Raw genomic sequence first — 27389 nt, 5'->3', positions numbered from 1 at the left:
ATACACCAGTGCTATATTTAGCATACAATAACATTCAATAGGAATGTTCTACGGTAACTTCCTTCTTGCCGGTATTGATGTATACAATGTACCAGCTGGACTTTTGAACACAGAAGTTGAAGCTTTGACCCAACGTCATGTCACAATTCCCTGCCCTTTTTTAAACAGCGAGGGAAGCCATGGACAGTAGACAAGACAGACTCAATGTACTGGGATATACGTATACGTTGGTGATTGTGTACGCCTATATTACAGGTAATACGAACAAGGAAGTAAAAGAAAATATCAGGGACGTATTTTTATTGATATCCGTGTTTTAAGAGTACACCATCCTTTATTAAGTAGGTATACTATAGAATATGGACAGCATTGATTGGGATGTTACATATCTGAGTTAAAAGGATTTGTATCATTATAGCATTAATGGTTTTATATTCATATACATGTGAACATTGTTTGTTGACGGATCAATTGTAAATAATTGTACAAGGAGGACAAACGTGTTACTGTGTTTAAAGTTTAGGCGTATTCCTAAGATACGCACGTAGATGTTATATCCACATTTTGATGTATACACAAACAATGTGCGTATCAAACGTGTTGCAACTTTAAAAAAACGACTGGCTATGAGTGAGTGAGCGATTTGTATTGTGTACCTGCACTACGATTTGATAAAATTGTATTTTTCTTTTGTCACTCGACCCGGGAGGTTTTGCCTATTGATAGAGAGTGTATACACACTGTGTCGAATAGGTTACTGGTAGAGTGTGTATCTAGCCCCCTCTCCCGTCAAGTCAGTATCGGGTCATACAGACGACTCAGGTGGCATCACCTCGCCTCTGTTCAAGTTTTGAATTTTCCTGATTTTGATTGCTTCTTTGATTGGTCTCGTTTTTATGTTGTTTATAATTGACATTGTCTCAATCGACTATGCGATTTTGGGTGTTAGCATGATCTATTAATGCTGATTCTTTTTTTTTGTGTAATTTTTTATTTTTTAATGTTTTTGTCATTACATAAAGATCCTGACACACATTCTCTTTCACACACAAAAACTGTTTATGGATGTGTACATGCATCATCATCATCATGACTACAATACACCTCACCCATAAACAATCTGCATCCTCATCCTCATCATCATCATCGTCATCATCATCATCATCATCATCATGAAAATATAATTACAAATGCATCAATACAACTCTCACACAATAAACAATCATCATCCTTACCAGTACATCATTGTCTTCCTCCTCATCATCTTCATCATCTTTAACAAGTAGCCACTCGTTCATACTGGTATGTAATTATGTATATATAATTACCCCAATTTCTTTTCAAGATTAAGCACATCCATATTTGTCACTCATATTTAATGAGAAAACACACACAAACACACACACACACACACACACATAAACACACATCGTAAATACATGTACACATATGTGTACGAACATTTGAAGAAAAAGAAGGAGAATAGGCAAATAGAGCAAAGTAAGAAAGAGAGAGAGAGGGGAGAGACAAGATCAGAAATATATATGATATATAAATAAATAGCTGAGTGGAACAGTGACCTAATCGGGCGAACACAGGGTTAAAATGGTCATGAATAAGTGTTCAAAGTTGCCAACTGGAACCAAAATTATAAATTAATGATGTTTATATAATTTTTATTAATGGTGATAACATTGGTAATAATTATCACTATAGTTCTAAAAGAGGTTTCCATTTTCTCCAGCCTTTTATGAACTGCTCTTTGGTAAGCTCAGTTTTACTGGTATTTACAATTTATGAACCAGGAAATGATCTTTGATAGCATTGATGAATGCATTGAGATTAAGGTAGCCCTGAGACATCTAGTTTTGTATATATAATGTTTAATGAGAATTAGAATGTCAGTATCCACATGATTATAGTATTGTGTTATTATTCAAAAAAGAAAGGAGTCTTTGTTATAAGCAAAAGGAATTAGTAATAAGTCAAGCAGAGTTTCAGTTCTCTGCAGTAAATTTTGCACCTCTTGACACTCCCATAAACAATTAACTATTGTCTCATGTTCCATGTTACATAAAGTACATGAAGGGCTAGCAGTTAGGTTTATTTTATAAAGGAAAGTATTTGTAACCAAAATATGATGTATAATTCTAAATTGGAACCATTGTAATTTTGAACTATTAGTGACTGAAAAAGGTACTCTAAATATCTTAGCCCATCTTTCTTTATCATAGTCAAACTCCTGGTTCCACTTTCTGATCCCAGTTGGCAGCAATGTTTGAGTAATAATACAGTTATAAAAATCTTTTGATCTTCTTTTACTCTTTAAAAATATTTACAAAAGCTGAGGTATAGCTAGCAGAGAGGGTTTTTTCTAAATTAACACTATAATTTCTTAAAATGTTTGAGTGAATTTACTAGTCCATGTTATTGTAGAAAGTTGGTGTTCACATGAAAAGTGTGTATAAATTCATCAAAAGAGTAAAAAGTCAAATCATCTGAATTTTTAATTAGGTCACTCAATGTACTCACACCTGCTTCAAACCAAGTAGAATAAAAGACAGGTTTATTATTTATTTTGATATACTTATTGTACCACACAGCAGTTTTCAAAATTGTTTCTTGTCTACTAATCTTCAGAATTTCAGAATTATTAAGTTTGTCCAAAGCTTTAGAACATCTTTCCGAAATATATTTGAACAATTGGATCAACATAACTTAATATATTCATTTCCACAATTACATAGCTTGTATAGATCCACCATTGTGTTCAAAATTACACTCCATTTTCCACGTGATTGTACTACTCTCCTTATCCAGCCTAGCTTAAGAGAATCGATAAAGTGCTGATTTATTGTACTGTGAGGCGGATGTTTTGCATGCAATGTTGGCGTTGCTCATTTTTTCTACGTCCTTTTAAGGCTCTTTAAGCCGTGTTCCAAATTTCCTCCCGGTTTCTCATATATTTGACTGCTGACAATGTTTGCACGGAATTTGGTAAACAACTCCTTTTTTGTCTAGAATGTCAGTCTTGTCTTTCTGGTTCAGATGTAACTGTCTGAGTGTTGTCAATGGTCTCATTGGGGTGCTGAAATGGAGTTTCCTCATCATCCAGGCAAACGGCCCAGATGTCCCTTTCACGTAAGGTATTGTTACCAAGGCTTTGCAATTTTTTTGGCTCTCATTTTTTTCTCTCTCCTTTTGTTTTATTGTTTTTGTTTTTGTTTTTCTATTACAGCTCTTTTTCACGTAATTAATTGACCAGTCCGTAAGGCCACAACGGTTGAGTGCGTCTTTTATGTGCTATTTCTCCTTTTGTCTTTCGTCCAGCTCTGTGATGCTGTTGTTCCATCTGTCAGGGAGTGTACGTTCGATACCAAAGCTAGTTTACAAGCTCCCGTTTATAACATTCCTTTTGGCACGGATTGAAAGCCAGGTACTGATCGGTGTGTATCGGTTTGCGGTACACTCATAGTTTGATGGTGTCGTTTTCTTTTCGGACGCTGAGCGTGTCTAAACCCTCCTAATAACTTAACCTAAATGACGTGTATCAGATTAAGCTCCACAACTCCAATTAAGTACTGGGTGTAAGATGTTGGAGACTTGAAATGTATGTAATCATTCTCCCCACATCAATCAGCAATGCATTTTAAAGGAGTCTCTTCCCAATACTTAATCAGTGGAGCAAATTATCCAAAATTTTCTTCACTGACTTCTTCTTTTATTCTGTGTGTCCCTTTTAAGTTGACAGTTTTCATACACCCTGTAAGGACTTGGAACAGCCATCATGGAAATATGTCCAGACGACGCATCATGGCATAAGCTCTTAGCTCACCTTGGCCCTTCGAACTAGATGAGCACACTTCTCAATAAAAAAACCCAAAGAATTTACATATGTTTTCCATTTTTAATGAACAAATCAAATCATATTGCTCACTATACACAAATCATACCACAGTGTATGCGATCACTAATCCGTATATAGTTATATATATATATTTGTTTTGTTTAGTGTGCAGTTATAAGCATACACAAACCAAACGTTGTATACAATATAGGTACACCATCATGTAACAAACTCACTTCATCAGTACATATATAAAGTAATGTTGTACTGCCATAGTTCAGCTATGAACTAATAAATGACATTCAAATATCACACATGACCAAGATTCAGCATTCAATAATGAGCACTTTCTTGAGTAAACTATTTCCTAATATTAAACATAAATTGTGTGCATAATTAATGTTCTAGTTCTACGCCGATAACAAAGTCTTGCACGCAAAATCATTAGAAGAAAAGTGACTGCAAATCTGAAAAATCTCCAAGAGCAATGTAGTTTATTTCTGCATCGTTGTCCCAAACTGATTCTGCAAAGACAGATGCAACTGCCTCAGATTCATGTAGCTGAGTTGCCCTATTATAATAGTCAGCCCACATGCTTCATGAGGTCTTTCTGTTTTACCGAACGGGAGGTTGCCAGTGTGACCGCACAACCAGCCCGCGGGCTATGTGGTGCCTCGCCTTCATCAATATTACATGCCTATAAATAGTGTTTAAGCCTTTCATACACTGCGGAGTATGATACTGGTGCGTCTAACACAGTACCCGGAAAAGGTAGTCCCTGGACAAATCCACTCCCTCCTGTAATGGTCAATTCCCTGAATAGGGCAGATAAGTGAATCATCACATCGTTTTACAATGAAATTGTTTCTCTTACCATCACTCCCCTCATTGACTTGCCAAAAGTATGGCAGAAGACATGACTTGATTTCCTGAGCTAACAAATTGGACATATCTGAAGCCCTATCCCCTGAAAAGAACTGAAGTTTAAACAAAGCCTGATCCCGTACTAGTGTATACTTCTCAAGCAGAGACAAGGTACTCTGCAGTTTTGTACAGATGTGCGAGTCAATTATACGGATTTTACTAATAAATAACGGTTTTGACTGTTTCGGAAGTACTCTAGCCTTTGCTTGTTCCTCTTTCACAAACTGTACATAGTTATGAACACACCACGACAACATGGGGTTGCCCGACGACGTCAACTCATTCCAGGTTCTTCCTCTCCCCTTGGATTCCAATATATCTGTTAACTGATTTACTATCACAGAGAGTATGTTTCCTGCAATGCCCACAGGACATTTACATGGGAACAATGCAGGTTTTCCAATATGAGTACAGGAGTACACATGCATTTGTGTTTTCCCCATTCTCTCATACCATACCAAAAATCTAGATATCTCTAAGATGACTATCAATAGGACAACCATCTGGTACACTAGGGTTGCATACCGCTAGTCGGTCATCAATATACTGTATGTTTGGTATTCCAAAATGTCTGAGGTATGAGGTATGAGGTGACCTGCATACCAATAGTATTGTATACATATGGGGATGCTTTCCACCCAAAAGGGAGGGTAGTATATGAAAATACCCAACCTTCAAAAGCAAAGCCATTGTATGTCTGTTATTCAAGTGTGAGTTTTACATGGTCGTATCCTGACTTGTCATCACAACAAACTAATTGTGCCCCCTTCTGTACTGAACGAGGTACATCTTTCAATGTCTCGAGCTTAAAAGGGTTATCTTTTGATCCAAAGGTTCAGATAACGCTCATCGTGGGAAAGACGTGGTTTGGAAGGTTCCATTTTCAGGGGCATAACAATATGGGGCAGCTCACACTCCCCTAACTTACGCAACAATTTATTGACCCGTCACACAGACGCTCGCACAATTCTTGTCTAATAAAAGGAGTGTGTTCCTTACAACTAGAGGAGTTGGGAAAACTGTTTCATAGGGTAACTGATGTCATAAACCTTCCCCTTAAAAGGCCCTTTAAAATGGGTGAACAATTCTGTGGCGTCAACCCATTCTCTATCCACGACATTACCCTTTTCTTTTCCTTTCCAGTGTGTCTGTATCCCCAATAATGTTTGCCCATTAGGTTTTGTGTTCATGTAACTGACCAGCCACAAATAATCTGGGTCACGTAAAGGTAAACTATCAACAGAGAAACTTGTATCTCAGGCCATAACTGTTCAGCCGTAACATGAGATGCGAGATGAGACTCATCTGCACCCATGGTTAACCATGACGGATGATTTCGATGTGACATTGACAGCTTTTCTGGGTTAAAATCTGTGTGTTGTTCGTTACTTGTGGTTTCTTTATCAGTCGTGAGTCCTCCCACAAGTTTGGTCTGTCAACAAACAAGATGCACTCAGATTATAGACTTAAGAGTTATGACCAGGTATTAAAAATCATCCTTTCAAGCTAACCAAGGAACATAAGAGTCTACATCTCACAGCCCATGTGAACAAATGTCCACAAGAGGATTAGACCCTCTTGGACTGGTGAGATATAGAATCATGAGAAATAAAATGACCAATTAACTATTAAAACTCCAACTATGGTAACTGCAAAAATACAGTTACACCTAAAACTAATTCTGTAAATTATGTGTTACAAACTATTTGTTTCGCAAGGCTTTAAGCTTCTCGCAATCCTTGATATGGTGTCCCATACCCTCACAGAAATGACAAGGCTCTGTTTTCCGAGAACCCCCTGGCGCCCCGGCCATTTCCCTTCCATACAGTCGATACCGTCTGTACCCACCATACCCAAAACTATGGCCATATGCCTAGGGAGCTTGACTCTGTTGAAACGGATATGGATAGTAAGGCTGCCCGACAAAACCTCCTGCAGCATACCCGGGTGCACAAGGAGGGTACAGATTTGTCAAGGGGGACTGGGTTTCTTTACCTACTTTACTCGAAGGGGTCGTGCTAGCTGGACTTTTTACCACCTCACTTTTCTCTTTCATACATTTTGCTAGTGCTTTGGCTATTTCATTAGACACCCCTCCCCCTAAAATATCAAGAACCAAGCCTGCAATATTAATTTTTCCTTGGTATCACAAGGCTTGTCGCAACAATTTCTCAAATGTATCTGCTTCCTCAGTATGTTCTCGGTTTGCCTTTTTTGACAGTTCATCAAATGAAAGGAGAATTAATGACTCACTAGGTTCATTTTCATGGCCAAAAATGTTATGCGGTCCTTCAATGTCTTTACCTCCGTTTGAGTTTTCACAGGCGGTACAGCAACACCGGCACCAATCTGTTTTCTCTTTTTAGTGGGAGGAGCATTCTGGTCCTCTTCAACCTCTGGCCCTTGCTCTCTGTTCCCGCCAATCAAGCAAAATAATGTGTCATGCACATATTGCAACTGTACTGACCGATATCCATCAAATAACACCAACTATTCAACTTCATAACCCATAATGAAACATTAATCAACTATATTACATGCAATTTACATTCCGAAAGTAACCCACTAATTAAATCAGTTCAGTGGACACAGCGGTTGTTTTCCTTCAAACTGCTTTGTAGTATATTCATGAAATTATATTTGAATGTAATTATAAACGTAGGTATGACCATAGCAGTGTTATTATATAATTAGAGATCAGATAAACATATCGATATTAACCGCTTATATTATAAGTTATATGCCACTTATGTGTTGTAGTAATCGAGTAAATGTCGAGTTGACGAATGACCTATTTCCGAGCATATTTTTCCTCGACAAATACCTTATCCACAAACTTAACAAAATACCAGCAGAAGTTTGTAAAGTATTGTACAGCGTACATAAGATAACTAATAATGCAACTCTTACATCATGTACATGTGCTCTAGCATGAAATGCTAAAGGGTGTTTCCCGTTTCCAATATCGCACGACTACATTGATTCTCGATTGCCGCCATGTTTGTTCACGCACATCAATAAAATGTCCTTCATGTCCTCCCCAGTCAGTTCTCTAAAATGACGACTCAGTTCCCCACTCGGGCGATCTTCTGTAGAAAGCGTCGCTTTCATCCGCGCGCACATCGGGACAGTATCTCCCCTGAATGCTCTTATCCTTTTGATTACTGGCAACAGGTTTTTGTCAATCAGGCTGTGACGCCTCCTCAAAACAACCGGTTGGGGGGGGGGGGCATCTGATAAATAAACAATAAAAAAGTTATTACGGCAAAATGGACACAAACACATTGCAATTTGGAACGACACTATACTCTTGTGTAGAAATACTTATCACTTCATTCAACAAAACCACATCAGCATACCCAATTTTAATGTTGCATATTTGGGCCTTCAGCACGCTATAACCTTAGGCTAGCCGCCATTTTCGCACACCGTGCTCATAGACCAACTGTCTTGTAGTTGTAATACAACCATCTGGTGTTTTTTATTTACGTACCATGCGTGTCCAGTAAAACAAGAAGCCACCAAGGCCGTCATAACCACCAAGGTTATGGATAATAACAAAAAAATAACGAAATAATTACCTTTTCCTTCACCCTAGCAGTCGGGCGTCTGGTATCTACCATCAAATTCGAAAAAAAGGCCTTTTGCTACGCAGAAACTGGTGACGTCACTGAGGACAGTAACCTATTTGACATAACGTGTATACACTCTCTATCGGTAGGTGAAACGTCCGGGGTCGAGTGACGTATGATATATACAATTTCGTCATATCGTTTACAGGTAAACAATACAAATCGCTCAGTCAGTCATAGCTTTACAAAGGGACCAGTCGGCCGTGAAACGTTGTGACACATTTGATATGTACATTGTTTTTGTATAAAGTAAAACTTTGAGATAACATATTTGAACGTGTGCTGTGAACGCTCTTGATTTATCAGTAACCTTATTTTAGCCGTAACCTTATTTTAGCGGTAACCTTATGTTAGCGGTAACCTTATATAAGCGGCACCTTCTATTGTGTACGTACAACATCACCAGTACATAATGTTTCAAATTACATTTTCTCATTAGATCAGATGCACTGTTTGCTTCTAGGATGTACGTTAATATAAGCAAGTCTATAGTAGAATATTTATATTGGATATCCTTCCAACAATATCTCAGTTGTTTCTTAGGTTACATTGGGATCAAACTGACCACAAACGATGAACTTAATAGGATGCGTTCGGCTCTATTGTGTGTGTGTCGTTTCATTGTGTAACTTTCATACAATTAAATTTAGTTGAAACTCAAAGAGTCATGCATTTCAGTTTAAAAGCAGCACCATTAATTTGATTGTTGCTTTTTCCCAGCGTTACTTACGATCATTGTCTCGTTATATAAATATATTATTACAGAGTATCTGTTGTAGGTGTCAATACAGCGGCATGTACTGACCAGACTGATTTGGACAGATTCTTTCACGGTATGTTAATGTTATGGTTATGTCGTCGGTTCAAGTATTATACTTTAGGATAATTATATTTTCCTACTATTTCTTATAAAATATTCAATTAAGATTATTGTCAATACAAATATGAAGTCCTAGCGTAGTAATATTCAGAAGATTAACCATTTTTTGTAAAAAAAAAAATGTAAAATATTATAAATTATACATATTGTATTTGTAATTGTTAAATCAATGGCACCATTACCATTACCATTACAAAGTACGGAAGACAGACTGCCTCGTATTCACGCATTCAGAAAGTATTTGAAAAAAAGTATCTATACAGAACAACCATTCATTCAAGTGCTTTCCCACATCTTCTTCATTTACAATGTAACAGAATCTTGCAACAAACAAGTTGGAAAACAGCACGAAAAAAACAATCCTTGGACCTTATTCTTTTACTGAAGAAAGTTGTTGCACAACTATACACCTGTTGATTTGACACACCAACCAGCAATATCCCTATTATGCTAGGTTATTTCAATTTCAAATACTGCAGCGTTTCTCTAGGCTTAATCTGCAGATTATGTGAATAAAAAAATTGTCAATGTGTAAAAATCTGATGGTTGAATACCTGATAACATTAACGAGCCGGTAGCTTTTCAAATGTATTTGTATGCTTCTTATTACTTGAAAGTTATTGCATATCTTTACTAATTGTACTTCACATATGATTTCAATTTCCTGATATTTTACGTTAAGCTGTCCTGATGCTTATCAGTGATTGAAAATCTGGCGTCTGAAATACGGCAAAAGAAGTCAAATGAATAAAACCGTTTGAGTCGATGTGTGAAATTAAATTGTTCCAACACAAGAGCTGTGGCGGTACAGTCATTCAGGAGACCAAAGATTAATGTCTGCTTTTATGAAATCATAAATATTACAATTTGTCAATTAGATAAATAAATAGATAGACTGCTTATGATGGAGCAAACGTGTATGACCAGTATGAACTTGTTGAACTGTCTTCATTACATAATTTGTTTCGAGGAATGCGTACAAATGAATGTCAAATGTTACTTTTTTCAATAATTACTATTTTTTTCAATGATTAATATTTTTGTCAATGATTCCTTTTTATCTTAGGATAAATCTCTCAAGTAGTATCACGGCTAGAGCTCTAAACTGTTACTGAAGCAAATAGTTTTTCACGCTAAGAATTAGGAATAGAGGTCAGTGACATTGATATTACTTGGCAACTACAATCGAACAGAAATTAAACAGAAACTCGCGAAAGCGTGAAGTTGGCAGTTCTCATGAAAATACTTATTACATTAAGTACCCATTATAAAGGTATTTATGCATTGCTAAAGTAAAATATGGTTAGTTTTCGGGGGTTTTTTTGTTTGTCTGTTTGTATAACTGTTCCTTCCTGTTCCAGTCATATAAAATGTATTATGTTTTTATCTTTTTCTTATCAAAGTTTCTCGGATGTGTAAGAGCGGAACATTGAAAAACAAACGTGTTGTGATAGACACTTGGGGTACGGGAGGTCCGGGTATATACAGATGTACCTGTACCGTTACCTTGGATACAGGATCAGCGTCGCCAACAACAACTACAACAGTAGAAATGGAAGAATACCCGCGTGTAGCACCATTACAGAACTGTGGAAGTATACTTAGGATCAATTCTACTAAATCTAGCATCTTTACTGAAACTGGTTGCACCCCAATCCCTAATACTCCGACAAATAATTTCGGGACTTCCGACATGTTGACACTGACGCTATCACGGGCAGACGTCAGTACATCGTGGATATCAGGACATTGTATATTTATTTCCTCTCAAGGTATATCTGTATAAAACTCTCATTATATTTTGAGCATGTTGTTTGAACATACTTTCTTACCACAATGAAACACATGTTTTCAAAAAGGGTCACAAAATATTTTTTTCAATAAAATATATTTAATTTTACTAGTGGCATAAATAAGGTAATCATCAAAAAATTCGAGTAATTAAAATGAACTAACATCCATCACCTCTATTTGTACCCGTTATTTGATCAGATGTAGAATAATCATTTGTACCGCCACAAGTGGAAAACTTCCCAGCAACTACTAAAATATGCTGTTTTTGTATGGTCTATTTGCGTTACTTTAAAACTTTAGATATGCTAAATGATGTAAAGTGTTAACTTGTTAGATTGAGGATGTAATGGAAAGATGGATTAATATCATCAAAATATTTTAATGTGTCAATAGGGTCTACCAACCTTGATCTTATTGTGACCTGTAATGAACCAATCACTCCAATCACCCCTACAACCACTGAGGAATACGTACCAACCACTACCGTCGAACCTTTGACTACAACCACAACCACTCAGCCAAGGGAGACAACCACTACCACTCAGTCAAGGGAGATAACTACCTACAATAGCACTTATACTGGACAGACTGAACCAGTACGGGAGAAATGTGTTCAAATAAGTCATCCCCAACAGGGATATCCAATAAGTATGTATATAAATACAATGTTATCAAAGAAACTAAGTGATTCAAGAAAAACGTATTTTCACTATAGAATCGGAGGCTTATTTCTATGCTCTCCTTTTAAGGGCAAAGCAGTGGCTAAAATGAGTTGTCCTGCCGCTGTCGTTGCGTAACTTGAACATTTCTCTTTTTGCCACTTTTTTATGGTGTCTCTCTGATAAGTGCGTCTGCTTAAATCATGTGATTAGTTGAAATAACATGTAACAGTGTTCAAGTTGTGTAACTTAAAATAAAAATAATTATCTCTTTTTTCTTATGTCTATAAACGACTCTCCGTTTAAGACGATTGACCTCCATTTAGCGTTTTTTCTCAGAATAACTCTAGGTTTCGGCGAGAGTTAGAAAAAATCAGGTATAACCTTTGCTTATATATATGATAAATAGTCACCGACAAACTGCCAAAAGGCTTGTCAACTACAATGTTTAGAAGACGTAGTTAAAAGTGTCGTTATATACTTCAGTAAGACGTTAGTATGGTATTAAGACTATGAAGCAACTTTGATTGATACATTTTACCTATTTGTTATACATATTTTATCTTCCAGGCGCCGTAGTCGTTCCGCTACTAGTTACTTTGCTTATCATTGTCGTTTCCACAACAGCGAATGTGGTCATATACCGAAGGTAAGTAACGATGTCTGGGTGGTAAAGGCCTGTCACTGCCTACAATCACTTTCTTTCACCACCGAGTCAAGGGTTTGAGACATTCGTGGAACAGTCGCTAGGTACTGGCCACAGTTCGGTGGGTGTTCTCCCGGCACTCCGGTTTTCCTCCACAACCAAAACGTGGCACGTTTTTAATTGACCATTGATGTTAGCAAGACATAAAACACAAACAACCAAACAAATTATGTTACATATAGCCAAGTGTGTTACATATCATATATACTGTTTCAAATTAACAGTTTGTCTTTCATAGCATTCCTAATCGGTTTCTATTCAAGAAACTGGTAAATTACCAGCAGTAGACATTGGTTTATTCTACTGAAACACTAAGTAACTATTTCAAATTATTAAAATGTATGCTTTTAGCTTTCCCTGGTTAACGTTTTAAATCGAATATCAATAATTTCCAATCCATCATGTCTACCAATTGGACAATCATTGCAAAAATTAAATTAAAATTGTGCAGACATTTATTTATGAGTGGTAAATTTGAATATATCAAAATATTTTCAGACGCCTTGCACTTTTAAAACAGCCAAAGTATACTGAAGCCGTCATGACGTCACCAAACCCTGTCCATTACGACAGTCTAGATCTTCCCCGTGTTGAACCTCCCAACCTGTACGCCGACACCTCTACTGGACAGATGTACGTCAATACAGCAATGGAATAATAGGTTCAGCATAACAACCATGGTATCCTTTTCACCAAGATTTCTTTCCTCAATCTTTCAACAGACGGCGTTGTTTGTGATACTTCATGGTTCAAAGATAGGATCTGAATCGGCTCTATGATGTTGCATTTATTGCTTTATAGAAACTGTGTACATACCATGGGCTGCATGGGATTTTACACCTGAAAATACCCATTGTTGGCTATCTGGTGAAACGGAATATCTAGGTGTTTTTTCCCAGAAATATAATAAAACGTGGGTCAAGAAATGCAATATTTTACACTTTTTTATTTTATATATTCAAACACGGTTAGATTTAAATTTCAGAAAGAACAATATTGTTTCTCATGGTACGCCCATAATCATAATTACTTATGTGAGGCACTCCTGTGATTATTGGTAATTACTTATGCGAGGCACCCCTGTGATTATTAGTAATTACTTATGTGAGGCACCCCTGTGATTATTAGTAATTACTTATGTGAGACACCCCTGTGATTATTAGTAATTACTTATGTGAGGCACCCCCGTGATTATTAATAATTACTTATGTGAGGTACCCCTGTGATTATTAGTAACTACTTATGTGAGGTACCCCTGTGATTATTAGTAATTACTTATGTGAGGCACCCCTGTGATTATTAGTAACTACTTATGTGAGGCACCACTGTGATTATTGGTAATTATTGACGTTTGTTGGTGTGGATCTGTGGTTATATGGACCTGAGAAAGTGATATTGACCGAAACGAAGTCGAGGTTAATATCACATTCCCGTATCCATATAACAATGTAACCAACGAAATAAAAAAAAATGAACAGTTATATTAGGAGCTAGATAATGCTTTAAATTTAGTCTTAGTTTCGTTTCGTTTTAATACTAAAACAAGATGGAACGTATGGAAATTGTAAGGAGGAAAGTATTTCATTTGGCTGCATTTGGCCGAGAGTATTGTGACGTTACAATTTAAATAACATCATAAAGTGTATATTTACCTGGCTTGTCTTACAATAGTAATAACGAGTCGATGCCACAAGTCACCGACCTCCATGTAATTAGGTTCCAGCCGATGAGAAAGTAGGATCATTTAACATTATAATACTTTTTCATGCCCACGGGTGTAGGATATAGGAATTCCTACCCGAGGGTTTTCAAACTTTGTAAAACCCGAGCCATGAAAGAGTATTTTTCTTTAATTCCAACTACCGTATAAGCTCAGAAACCATGAAAATGCGTTTGGACTGGCTACCATTTTGAAAATATTTACTTTTCCCCTGAGCTTTTTTGACAAAAACGAATCTGTCAGCGAGATCAAGCACACCCCATATTTGAAACTATGTATGCACAGAAAAAATAATAACACCTTTCTAACTTGTACGGTCAAGTTATTCTAAAGGTTTTATTTTTATCACATTTCCTTTTCTGCATTGCGGCATCAGACCTTTCCAAATTCGTGACGTCACTTAATTATTCAGCAATTGTGACGTCATGTCAAGTATAACGGGGTGTAAGATAGGAATGTCTTACACCACTTTCGTACCTTGGACAGCTCTGTCTTACTCACAAGTATGAAATACATTAATAGTAATGTTATACTTGGGCTTACACAATGTATAAAACTACATGTAGTGTAAATTTTTAATTTCAACTATACCAAAACTTCCGTGTGTCACTAGTTATTGCAGTTGTGAAAACAGTGCGCAGTTGTGATAGGACTGAACAACTATTATTATTAATCATAAATATTCAAATCAATGGAATGCAGGACTCTCACGGCGTTTACTTATAGGAAAGCTTATAAATATGGTGAAATTGTGGCCTCTATTTCTTTTCCCGGATCATATGACAAGAAAATATATATGTATATGAAACGATATTACGATAATTAAGAAAAGATAGAGGGAGGTCTCCTTCTGACTGTCAATTTTGTTTGTTTGTTTGGTTTTTAAGTATGCGTCAATTGCTATATAAATAAAGCGGTTAGTTTTCATGTATTGAAAGAGTTAAAACCTCTATATTCACTTTTTCATAAATGTTCGAAACTATTTTATTTCTTTGCAAACGCCTTTCTTAGATAAAAAGTACGTTACACTCAACTAAGCATGAATGCATGTACATGTTTTAATCATCTGAATAATGTTTCAACAATTTGAGAAACTCGATTTATCCTAAATGACGTCATCCCTACTGACGTATCACCTCGCACATTGGTTTGTACATATCGGTACAAAGTGCGGCACCGTAGTCAAAATCATGTTCGAACGGGGCCCCGACGCTGACTTCCATGGCAATGGCGCAGTGATCTTTAGTGTGCTGGTGGTGATCCGGTACCACTATGTCGCTATCAACCGTTTCACCACTGTTGTACCATGTCCATACGCCTACGCCTTTGTCAACTGCTCCTATGAAATAGTCCGCGATGTGGTCATACCCTGAAACGAATGGTATTAAACCTCTTATTTTTTCTCTAATTCCATTGCGATTATGATAATAACTCAACCAGTAATGGCATGAAGAGAGAAAGAAAGCCGTAGTTGGATTGTTTGCCATTTAGAGGACATTATACTTTCCATCCAATTGATCATGCCGTGACGTCAGTATGATGATAACATTTGTGCACACAACAAACACTGGTATATTATAGGTTTTTTTGTTGTTTTTTTTAAAAATGAGAAACACACTTCCAACAAAGCACTTAATATGCCGAGACTATGTTTGTTGCATTTATACTATTTTTGCGTGGGTTTTTTTTGGGTCAAAAATGATCGCTCTCTGCAATAATAAAAAGTAAATGCAAAGCAAGAAAAGTTTCTGCGTTTGAAATGTTTGCTAAAATACTAACGTGTTTATTAAAATATTCTGAAATATTGAGCAATTACGTATAATCTTAAAAAAAAGTATACTATAAAATGTCGTACAATTATGCACGGATCGGACAACAAAACAAACTCGCTAGTGACGTCATGTCTGTTTATATGTTTGATGATAATTGTAATGTTGTTTTTAAGCTCCAGGAACCATAGAATGTCTTCCTTTTGTTTGATCTGTAACAGGTCGTGTTTATGTGCTATCGACCTGCAGTGATGATTGTCCCAGCATCCTTTCCATCCTAGATCTTATGCGTCCAAAATGGCATAAAAATTAAGAGAGAAAAAATATAGAAAAAATAACAATCTCCAAATATACAAATAATTTAATCAATATTGTTTTTCGTCCATGGATATACCATTTATGCTTGATTTACTTGACACATCGGTCTAAACACTTCGTCACAGAGGACATTGCCGATTCCAGAATCATCGTCGTCGATTTCAAAAAATACAGTGGCACAGTGATCATATTTGTGTGTGTGGAAGCTTGGAGTAATAAGGTCTCTGTCGACCTCATCACCGCTGTAGAACCAAGTCCACATCCCTACGCCCCTGTCTACCGCTCCGATATAATAATCCTCCATAGCATCGTAGCCTGAAATATAAGTCACCGTGACCTAATTATTCCCATTTGCAGACTGTATGATGCAAAATTATTTTCGCGGTTTATCTCGATGAAATCAATCTGCAAAACTAAGTATGCCACAAGAATGTCGTCTTATAAATCCAATGCAGAACTAAGAGCATTTTGTTTTGATAATCATCATCACATTAATGCTCTATTGATACCATGATTGTCTGTTGTATATGCTAGTCACAAATCAGAGAGGTTGGTCAATATTTATAATCTTAACAAGAGGCCCAATAGGCTTGCATCGCTCACCTGCTATTAATCATATACTTGTAACCTAAAATATAGCTACAGGCAAGTTAGCATTTTGCTACTGTGACCTTAAAAGTTCAACAGGTTCGATAAGTTGAAATAGCTTTAGAGTCCTTTATCCCAGGATGCTACTTGCCAAATAGCAATACCCTTGACCGTCTGTTTATTGAGAAGATGTAATTTAAATCTTTACACTCATCGATTTGACCATGTAACATTGAAAGAAGGTCAAGGGAATGCACATGACCAAACACGATAGCTATTCCTCTAAGCCTGCTACTATCTAATTATCAAAACTCTTTACCTTTTGCTTGTTCAGAAAAATAGTTTAAATGTTTTCAGGACACTTGACCTCTGTGACATTGCATATATGGCGAATGTCTTTGATTTGAACAGAGGTCGTAGCTCGTTATCTGACCTTGTTACTGCCTAAATAGCACCATCTAAGACTATTTGGGGTTTTTTCAGAAAAGTCATTAAGATATTTTCAACACATTGACCCTGTGACCTTGACTACAACTGAAGGTCAGTTATTTGATTACACCACGCAGCTCTTCACCTGCGCATGATATTATTATTACCTAATATCTTTTGGTTATTTAGACGACATAATTTCAAGGATTTTAACATATTTTACCCCTGTAATTTTCAAACTTGTGAAGGTCATTCATTTGAACAAACTTTATGCTCCTTCCCCCTAGCATTGTACTATTCAAATCAATGCACCATCATCTTAAACCTTTTAAATATTATGAAGAAGGTTTTTTAAAGGTTTGACCTTCAATCTGGGTAAAAGTCATTCATTTAGACAAAGTTATTAACTCTTTATTCGAACATTCTACTAGCGAAATATATCATCATCCTGGATATTTTGGTTATTTAGAAGAAGTTGTAGAAATTTGTAACATTTTTTACCCTTGCTACCTTGAATATAGGTGAAAGTCATTCAATTGAACAAACTTGATAGCAAATAATCCTATCATGGTGCTTGCCAAATATCATCACCCTAGGCATTTCGGTTATTAAGAAGAAGTCGTTTAAAGTAATGAGCTGACGTTGTACGGATAAATGAGTGAACGGACGGACGGACGCTGGACACCGCGCCACGGCTAAACCTTCTTGGCTCTTCGGAAGTACAAACATAAACCAACAAATTTGTGCGAAAAAAAAAAGTTTTTTATATTGTGTACCGGCCTTTTAACATTTAAAGCTCAATCAATGAGACGGCATTGCAACTTCACACATTGGTCGAAACGGATAATAGCAATGTCTGTGCGATAACAGGAAGCTAGGTCCCCCGATATGTCTTACAACACTGCAATGGGTTTTGCTATTGATATAAGCGACGAGAACGCTAGAGCTAACGGCATCACCACTGTGATACCAAATCCATTTAAATATGTCGGTACCAGTTTCCACCGCCCCAGTGAAATAATCCATTTGTGGATGATATCCTGAAACATGATTGAACTTACTCTTACTTACAAAAAGGATTATTAAAACTAAATTGGTGTTTTTTACGTCGTTTTCACATCCTATTTTCTTCACTTTGTTCAATCAGTTTAAAAAATACAGATATAAAACAGTGGAAGAGGTATATGGCAGGGTTAGGTACTTAGTCCGTTTTGTTACATATATTGAAATTTCTAAACTTTAAAAAAAAAAAATTATAATTGCAATTTGATATATTCCGATTTTAGAAACAACAAACTATGCAGATATTGCAAAGCTGCGAAGCATCAAAGACAGTTTTACATAAAGCTACTTTACTTTACACAAAATTACTGAGTTCTTTACTGTATACCGGTAAAATTTCGCCCAGTCAAACTTTCGCCCTTCACCAGAAAAATCCGTTTTCGCCCAGTGACCGTTTAGTCTTTCATTTAAAATTACTATGCAAATTATGTTGTTAAATATTGTTCGCTGTCATAATAAATTGAAAATTAAACTGCAGCGAAAATATTCCGGTATACTGTAATATGAATTGGAAAAAAATACTATTTAAACTTTAATGAAAAAACCCACATCACATTGCTTACATACAAGATCAAAACTAAGCATACTATACGACAAGGTAAAAGACAGCACCAATAAAATGAAAACAAAGCAAAGCCACCAATGACTCCCAAACAAAACACCGTACACAAAACGTGACATAAGTTATTATCTTTATGCAAAAGCTGCAGATAAAATTATGTTCATTTCTTATGGTTATTTATAATAATTTAAATATAAAATATAAATATATAAACTTTATTTATTTTACAACAATTATGAAACAAGTTATTTCAACTTATATTAATCACTCTCGTTGGCCCGGATGTTATCGCGTGTGGGAGGAAACCGGAGTACCCGCAGGTGACCCCAACCCGATCGGGGAATCGAACCCCGGCCGCCTTGGTGAAAGACAAGTTCGCTATCCACTGCACCACCCGACCACTTGAATAATTTAACACGTGTAGCTTCAAATTCGATACATTATTGACCTAAGAAATCACTTTTAAATACAGGTATATTGTTTCGATGAATTATTGTTATTTTGTAACGACAGGAATATTTATCACGAATAGAAAACATACATTTTGTGATATGAATAATTTCTATTTTTGAATTGGGAACTAAGTAGACCCACGCACAAAACATTAAAACAATACCTGAGTTTGGCTGATGGCGGAAATAATTCATGACGTTCTGTAGTTGATAATCCGTTTTCAGTTCAGCAAGGTGAGAACATCTTTCTTTACAATAACCCTAGGTGTAAATATGAATACATGATAAAAAAGAATTTGAATACATGATGAAAATAATTTAACACAGAAACATACACAGCATGAGCAAGTTGGTTGTAACTAAAAATATTGTTGAATTCGTAGTCTGTCCACAACCATTTACAGAAATAAACTATTATAATAAGGTATAAAAAAACGTATGTATTGTTCAGGAAGCATGACTAAAATATAGGGTAGGTCGATATGGGTTCACTTTTGTTTTCTCTTTTTAGGAGGGGGGGGGGGAGGCTAATTTAAGAGATAACAAAAAACATATTAAACCAACGCTATCAATTTTATTATATTTTATATTTCTCATATATTCATTCAATCATTGTGCAGACCACTGCTCTATTTAAAAGTTGTGTGTGCCATTGGCATTGTCAATGAAATAAACAAGATACATCACTAATGTAAAGTGTCTAAAGCGCTAAAGTATGATAAATGTTAATGATATTCTTATATATGAATAGTATAAACAATATTTACCAGCGCATCGTCCCATTCCATTTCCGTAGGACCAAAGTTATAGCACATCCTGTTGTGGGCATGGAATCCAGGGGGACAGTCTCCGTTCCAGTTACAAACTTTTGTTATATTAAAAACAAAAAATCATATTTGTTCTCTACTTTTTAATGAATCGTTATAATATTTTCCCCTTTAGTGTCTTATTGCCCATACAAATGTTGATACATATACCACAGCGCCAACATATTAAAAACACTGTACAGAAAAAAAGGACTCCGACTGAACAGAATTGGCTGTAAAATATAACTTAAACAAACAACCTGTTTTGAGGGTGATTGTAGGTTTTAAAAAAATAGGTTTGAGTTTCGGCAGATAAGTGTATATACCACAGCGTCAACACAAAAGGACGAAATCGAGACACAAAACAATATATCAATTGTTAACATCAGAGGCAAAACAGGGAACACAAACATGACAGTTTCAACATACGAGGCAAATTAGAAGACAAAACAATATGTTACAGTGGATAACACAAAACAGAAAAGGAAGACAAAAATATACCACAGCGTCAAAATATAAAGACAAAAATGCAAATATCAATCAAATATCGGTGATCTAAAAACAAGATAATTACACATTACCAATTTAATATCGAAAACTATTCAAACAAAGCTGTTACTTGCACAATCAAACTATTCTTCTCCTTATCAAATCAACATTACCCTAACTAATAAATGACTATTTCATGAGCCGTTATCATTTTATCATTTTTGTAGCAGGAAAGAAAGAGGCTTCCTTGTACCTATCGAATCAATGACTCCCAGCTTGCCAGTCCACCGATCTTCCTATTGGTCTAAATGTAAATTCTCTCCAGCCTGAAGCAAGAGGGCGACCCCAAGTACAATGAAAATCTGCCAAATTTTAAAATTTTAAGGGAGTTATATCAAATCAAAACCATCTAATTTTCAAAATTACAGATAAATATTGTTTTTCATTACCTTGGGGATTTGGTGCACCGCTTGGTCCACTGGGCTTGTTGGTGATTGCTGGTCCCGGCGTAGTTGCTATGGGCGCTTGTGTTGTCTGAACCCTGTCATTACATAAGTCGGATCCGCAGCAGTCACCGTCCAAAGACAAGTGGAAGTGAGATCGGCGACCAATCAGAGCTGGACCAGACCCACTTACAGGGCTTCCGTATGTCAGGTTAGAGCACAGCTGTATACATACAAAAAATGTTTCCGAATGTCAGATTAGAAACTGTTGATATTCAATGATGTATATTCAAGCAAGATTGTCTATACAACAAAGTTGCACACGAACAGTGAATGTTGCCGAACAACATGTGTTCGTGTATCTATCAAGAAAAGCACAATATCCCTAAGAATAAAAATGTCTTCAGGCAAATATTGCTTACTATTATTATTTTTTAGTTCTTATTTACGTTAAAATAATTTGACTTTTAATACGAATCATCTGAAAGAGTCAAATCATCATCTGAAATAATCAAATGATGATGGATATTAAGTTAACCCAGAATACCAGTGACAAATATATATCACCATACAATAAAAATCTTTTTGTTTATAACCTATGAATTTGTTCACCTTGTCGTCGATGCAACCTGTCCGGAATCCATGTTCAAACGTCATAGTGTTATAGGTTTCTGTTATGTAGCATCTCTGTAAAATAAGAGATACTTTGACATCTTAAACATTTTTTCTACGGGTTTTTGCTTTGGTAGGGGTGGGGGGATGCTTTAGAAATTTGGTATTGTTCTCTACTTTAATTCTTAAAAACTATTATTTACTAGTATTCCGGAAATTCAACTGTAGTTGTGGTATTGGCCACAGTTGGACCCAAAACATTTCGTTTCGAATAAGGTAATACTATATATCTTACAAATACTGTTTACATATTTTGTGTTGTGGTTTGTTCCCCCGCAGAAAGAATGCACTTGAATTTGTTAAACCGTTACGGTACTGTGAGGATCTGAGTGGCCGACATGCCCCAAACAAATCACGGTAATAGGTAATACAATTTTCCGAATTAGTCCCTAATTTTATTATATATTGTGACATCATATTGGCATCACCGACGACATTTTTAATATTCGGAATCTTCACTAAAAAATAGACGAAAAAAATAGTTGCATCCTTCTATGATTGTTATAAAGCATTGTAGAACCAACAAAGGTAACGGTCACTGACTGTGACAAAAAAGCTTACTGAGCAATGACTATGGGTAATGGTCACTATACAAATTATTGACCGAACAGTTTACCTGACCAGAACTAAATGTAACGGTCACTCTATGGTGATAGATATAATTTACAAATCATGAACTGTTTCGGCGATTACTCTATATTGTTAAAATAGCTTACCTGACTGGAACTAATGGTTTCGGTCATTATATAGTAATTACAATAGCTTACCTGTGCGGAATTAAATGATACGGTTACTTCAAAGTGGTAAAACAACTTACTAAACCGGAACTACTATTATGGTTACTACATACATGTAGTGTTAAAAATAGCTTACCTGAACGGTGCTACATGTGGTAGTCACTATTTTCTGACAGAAATAGATTACCTGACTTGCAACAGTCACTATATACCGACAGAAACAGACTACCTGACCGGAACTACAGGTAACGATCGCTAATACGGAACGGATACAATCAAACTGGCTGAGAATGCAGGTAAAGGACGCTATATAATGACAGAAATAGCTAATCTAGGCAGAATTACAGGTTACGGATTCTATTCATTGACAGAACCGACTTACCTGACCGTGGCTATAGTAAATTGGGACTGGAAAGTCAGATAACATACCTGACCGGATCTACAGGTAACGGTTGACTGACAGTCCGAAGGATTCTGCACATTGTCGCAGTTGAAACAAGACACTGTTAATGTAGGACGAACAAAGATATACACCATTACATATTTACATAATTAAACACAAATCTTATTTATTACGAGATGTACAATCCGCTAAGAAAATATTTTGATACATAATAGTGTCCTATCAACTTATCATTATAGATAGTTATGCTATACCTTAAATAAATTTCGCAATCCCATTGGCCGGGTCAAAAACATGACCAGTTCTCAAAAAGTCTTGCAAACCAAATTTCCGGTGAATTTTGATCTCTAAATATATCCTTTAGGGGAATCAACCCTGTCTAGAAAATATATCATTTGAAACGCTTATTATACGTTTGCTTATCTTTTAATATAAAAATTATATTGTATCGGTCAGTATGGTGGTTCTTCTATGCTGTAATATGACAGAAAGCCTTGCAGCCAAGCAATCAAATTAGGATTCGTTCTTCTTTATTTATTTATGAATATAATATAACAGTTATGGACTTTCATGGCGGTAGATTTGGTACAATATGAACATGAAAAAGAGTTTTTTTTCAGGTTCATGTTAAGAAATATTTACGTCACAAAAGTTGTTTGATAGTATACTTTGTTCATGGCAAACCTAATCTTTTTATCGAGTAGCTGTCCCAGAGCTTCAAATAAGAATACTCACAACACTTGCCACACATGGAGGGGCACACCTTGGAGGCGATACAATCGTTTGAGCAAATATCAGGCATTGCAAACGCAAGCTGTGTGCACAATTCATTGTTAAAGTCGGCACATGGACTGCTTGCTGGTACAGTAGGAGACATGGTAACGGCAGATGGTTGGATGGAGTTTGGAGCCAGAGTGGCTGCAGGGGTCGTCAGAACAATTCCTACGGTAAAATATACACACTTTATTATAAGATGTTTAGTCACTGTATACCGGGACATTTTTGCCTCGGTTTAATTTCGCCTTTTTTTGTTTTCCACAATGAGGGTGAATTCATCACGACAACGAATGTAAATACACGGCATGTCATGAATAGCAATAACACGTGATTGGCGAAATAACCTCTGGGTGAATATGGATTTTACCAGTAAAAAGCGAATATTTGACTGGGTTTTACGGAAATGTAAAAACGTGACATAAAGTTGAACTGACCTATAATAACCTGATGAACGTTGCCGATGAAACAGACGACGCTTACCTTTCCGGAACACCAGGTCTTATTCTCCTTGGACTTGTCCAAAGAGCTTACCTATTCATTTGTTGATTATTATTGTCTTAATTTCAAAATACCGTTCCTTAATCTTGACCTTTTTTTACTAACAAGTCAAATGTGACGGAAAAACTATATTGTTATGTCAGAAATTGAAACTATCTTGTTCGCTGTAACGATCTTGACTAGAAGATGTTTACTTTTTGAGTACTAGTACTTGCACAAATTATAGTCACGGGTTCGACTCATAACATATTTAAATATATATATATACCACTGTTACAGTTACGATGTTTGCCGATATGTAGTTTGGATGTCTTACCCGCAAGTGGCTGGGCTGTGGACGGAGTGTTGGAGATGTTGTGATTACAGAGGTCAGCCCCGCAGCAGCCGCCATCCAGTTGAGATCGCTTACCGGTGGGGCCTCCAAAATTTCTCTGACATACCTGATTACGTCAAGATAATTAATGCGATTAACAAAAACAAAATGATTTTAAATACCATAGCTCGTTCATTCTGATGACGCCATGACAATACAATTCAGAAATCAGTATGACATCATAGAACAATTAATGACAAAATGTGATGACGTCATGAAGTATCATTAGCACAGTCTGATGATGCAGTTGAGACAGACCCACCACAAAACTATAAAAGGTTTGCATGTTTAATAAAATAGCACTTTCTATCCAAAATTTATTTCAAAACTTTTTATCTATTATCCAAATAATTGTACCAGTGTTATAAATATGGCTGTCACTGACCATCTCCTCTCGTAACTGTAATATTAAATCAATATAAATTATCATAACAAAATACTTCGCAAATATACAAAACATTTTATATTTAAATAAGATATTCTATTTTATATACTAACGTCTTTCAAGGCACATCCGAGCTGGAACACCTTCTCAAAATTGTCATTATACGACTCCGTAGCGATGCAGTTCTAGAAGATAATATCAAAACAAATACAGTATATCAATGTTTTTATTGGAGGAAACATTTCTAAAACTACAATCTGGTTGCCTAGAAACCAGATTCTGACGCTACGTTTGAAGATGTCGGTGCCATTCTGTAAGCTGCATTTGAACATATCGAAATCTCAACAAACTTCGGAATAAACTTGGCTGTATACCAACACATAATTCTGAGAGTAAAGAAGTATTGCTAAAACTAAAATATCCTACACGGCAACTGACAAATGAGAATTGTCGTTATGTGTTATGTTTTTATATCTTAAAGTATTCCAATGAAAATAGAGTTCGGTACCTAATGTTCAAGGAACAAATGTCTATCTTATTTTGAAAATCTTCAGATTTTTTTTTTGTGAACATTTGAAATAATTTGGATTATTATACGATCCCATTGACCAGTGGCAATTCTCACGTGCTCTCCGGACGGGCAGGTGATTATGTTCTGGCAGTCATCCGGTGACATCACATTATGACAGGAATAACACTGCAGCGCTGTCAATAAAGAGGACTATAGAAGTCTGATAGAAAAGATCGTCAAGAAGTGAAGGAAAATAATTATATACCAAAGAGGCTAGGCTCTGAAATCTGCCTTATATGCAATAAATCTGCAATATTGCAAAGAAATTAAAAGAAAAGTAAACAAAGAAGAACTCAATCAAAGAGGAGAATCATACATGTAAACCTGTATTTCACCCCACATACTCTTGTTTATTATATTACAAAGATTTTCCCCATACCAAAGTCAACCAAGCAATATTTGAAATGATTGTACAAAAAACATACGATGTTTTAAGATCTGATATTAGAAAAGCACACCTTTTTTGTCATCCAATACACCCCTCAATCCCCATCAGAAACACATTTTCAAGAAATTCCTGTATATATTTGTTCAAAAGTAAATTAAATCATTTCAGACTTACGACATTTTCCGCATGTTTTCTGACAGGTCCTTGCAAGACAAGGGTCCGTACAGACATCTTTCAATCCAAATGACTCAGATGCCAGCAGACGACAAATGTTTGGGTCGACCGCGTCTGCACATGTCGTCTGACCGTTGGCCAGGCCGAGCACTAACACCAACACTAAGCAACAGATTTTGAAACAATAAAATCCTGACTTTACCGTAGTTAAGAATAAAATTCGATATTGCGATCTGAATATCCCCGTAAAAAATTATCAGAATAAATATTAGCATGATTTTAAAAAATGTACACTACTACCTACAGGGACAGAATGGAAAGGTAAAATCGATACGAAAAAGTAAGAAACATAAAAGCAAAAAGCAAAGCATCAAAAGAGAGAGACAATAATAATAAAGTTAATCTACCATGAGGCAATGCAAGATTGTTCGGAAGGAGAGGGTACGAGCAATGATGTTCCCCTTTCTCAGCCTGTTCTAATTTTCAAAGTTAAGCATTATGATTCAGTTGTTAAAGGCACATTCTATGCATTACATTGTACAAAGTTTAGTATTTATATATATTCAGATAGCGAAGGGCCATTTATTCTGTCAAATAATGATTGCCGACACCAACTACTAATTATAATATTCCTCGAAAAGTTTATAAATCAATATGATATAAACATGAGTAATATATTTTTACCTGTTACTTGGACCAACATTTTGATCGACCTCTGCTGCCAAGTGTACACAAATGTAAGCCGAGTAAATATAGTGATACTTAAGACATTCTTATCTGAAGACGATGTTGGCCTTATCTTAGACTTGATCTGACACATATTTAGACCTATATTGGAGCTTACAAGTAGATCAAGTTCAATATAACTTTATTTGGTGTTCACGCGTGCCATTTGTCATATTATTCACGTATTTATTATGTAGTAGTATATAGTTCACGTGTTGTCTACGAGTGTCAAAGAGAATTTAATCACATTTATATAACGATTACATCACTATGCATATTAAGTAGAACGTGTCAATATCTAATTAAATGCATTTTTTATCTTTATGTCCCTTTATGTCGCAATTGTATTGAAATTTAAGCTGAATAGTATTTCCTGATACTAATTATTATCTAATAGAACATTTGTTTTATTTGTCATGAAGTCAGGTAGTGCTTTGTTGTTTAATACAGTCAAGTGCTTTTACAAAGACCACATTTGTTTACTTTGTTCGGCTTTCTGTATCCTTCCAGTGACTATTTTGGGAAGTCCTCAATGTGGTGTCTTATTGCAGATGGTCCCTTTTAGTTTACACGAAAACCACAACAATCAGGAGCTTAAAAATGAT

General features: G+C 35.9%; 2 protein-coding genes across 5 annotated transcripts; one reads left to right on the top strand and one right to left on the bottom strand.

Annotated features, from left to right (window-relative positions):
• LOC110448354 (cell wall integrity and stress response component 4-like) lies at positions 1 to 15021 on the top strand. Of its 2 annotated transcripts, XM_021494541.1 has the most exons (7): positions 1 to 255; positions 9183 to 9236; positions 10687 to 11055; positions 11471 to 11504; positions 11592 to 11725; positions 12307 to 12385; positions 12941 to 15021. In XM_021494541.1, exons 1-7 carry the CDS (start codon positions 180 to 182, stop codon positions 13098 to 13100), a joined length of 906 nt encoding a protein of 301 aa, XP_021350216.1. In that variant the 5' UTR covers positions 1 to 179; the 3' UTR covers positions 13101 to 15021. The 2 variants fall into 2 exon arrangements, with proteins under 2 accessions (XP_021350216.1, XP_021350215.1); XM_021494540.1 differs by having other exon boundaries at positions 11471 to 11725.
• LOC110448353 lies at positions 14883 to 26819 on the bottom strand. 3 transcript variants are annotated; one of them, XM_021494537.1, is made up of 12 exons: positions 26743 to 26819; positions 26059 to 26220; positions 25551 to 25630; positions 25039 to 25110; positions 24484 to 24607; positions 23628 to 23834; positions 22919 to 22992; positions 21693 to 21767; positions 21087 to 21303; positions 20110 to 20207; positions 19507 to 19603; positions 14883 to 15531 (listed from the first exon to the last, which is right to left on the bottom strand). In XM_021494537.1, exons 1-12 carry the CDS (start codon positions 26759 to 26761, stop codon positions 15284 to 15286), a joined length of 1473 nt encoding a protein of 490 aa, XP_021350212.1. In that variant the 5' UTR covers positions 26762 to 26819; the 3' UTR covers positions 14883 to 15283. The 3 variants fall into 3 exon arrangements, with proteins under 3 accessions (XP_021350212.1, XP_021350214.1, XP_021350213.1); XM_021494539.1 differs by lacking the exon at positions 14883 to 15531 and adding an exon at positions 16278 to 16564; XM_021494538.1 differs by lacking the exon at positions 14883 to 15531 and adding an exon at positions 17999 to 18306.
• Between the last annotated feature and the right edge of the window lie 570 nt (positions 26820 to 27389).

The sequence above is a fragment of the Mizuhopecten yessoensis genome, unplaced genomic scaffold, assembly GCF_002113885.1.
Source record: "Mizuhopecten yessoensis strain PY_sf001 unplaced genomic scaffold, ASM211388v2 scaffold4017, whole genome shotgun sequence".
NCBI classification, from domain to species: Eukaryota; Metazoa; Mollusca; class Bivalvia; order Pectinida; family Pectinidae; genus Mizuhopecten; species Mizuhopecten yessoensis.
Note: the sequence above shows the minus strand (reverse complement) of the source record. Positions and strands in the feature narration are given on the sequence as shown.

Excerpts from the sequence above, each read along its gene's own strand:
- LOC110448353 (XM_021494537.1), bottom strand. Across the intron at positions 20,208-21,086 it reads CGGTGCACCAAATCCCCAAG|TTTGTAACTGGAACGGAGAC; the intron begins GTAATGAAAAAC and ends ATATAACAAAAG. Across the intron at positions 15,532-19,506 it reads CCGCCATCAGCCAAACTCAG|GGTATGACCACATCGCGGAC; the intron begins GTATTGTTTTAA and ends CATTCGTTTCAG.
- LOC110448354 (XM_021494540.1), top strand. The coding sequence starts at position 180 with ATGGACAGTAGACAAGACAGACTCAATGTACTGGGATATACGTATACG. Across the intron at positions 11,056-11,470 it reads TATATTTATTTCCTCTCAAG|GGTCTACCAACCTTGATCTT; the intron begins GTATATCTGTAT and ends ATGTGTCAATAG. Across the intron at positions 11,726-12,306 it reads CCAACAGGGATATCCAATAA|GCGCCGTAGTCGTTCCGCTA; the intron begins GTATGTATATAA and ends TTTATCTTCCAG.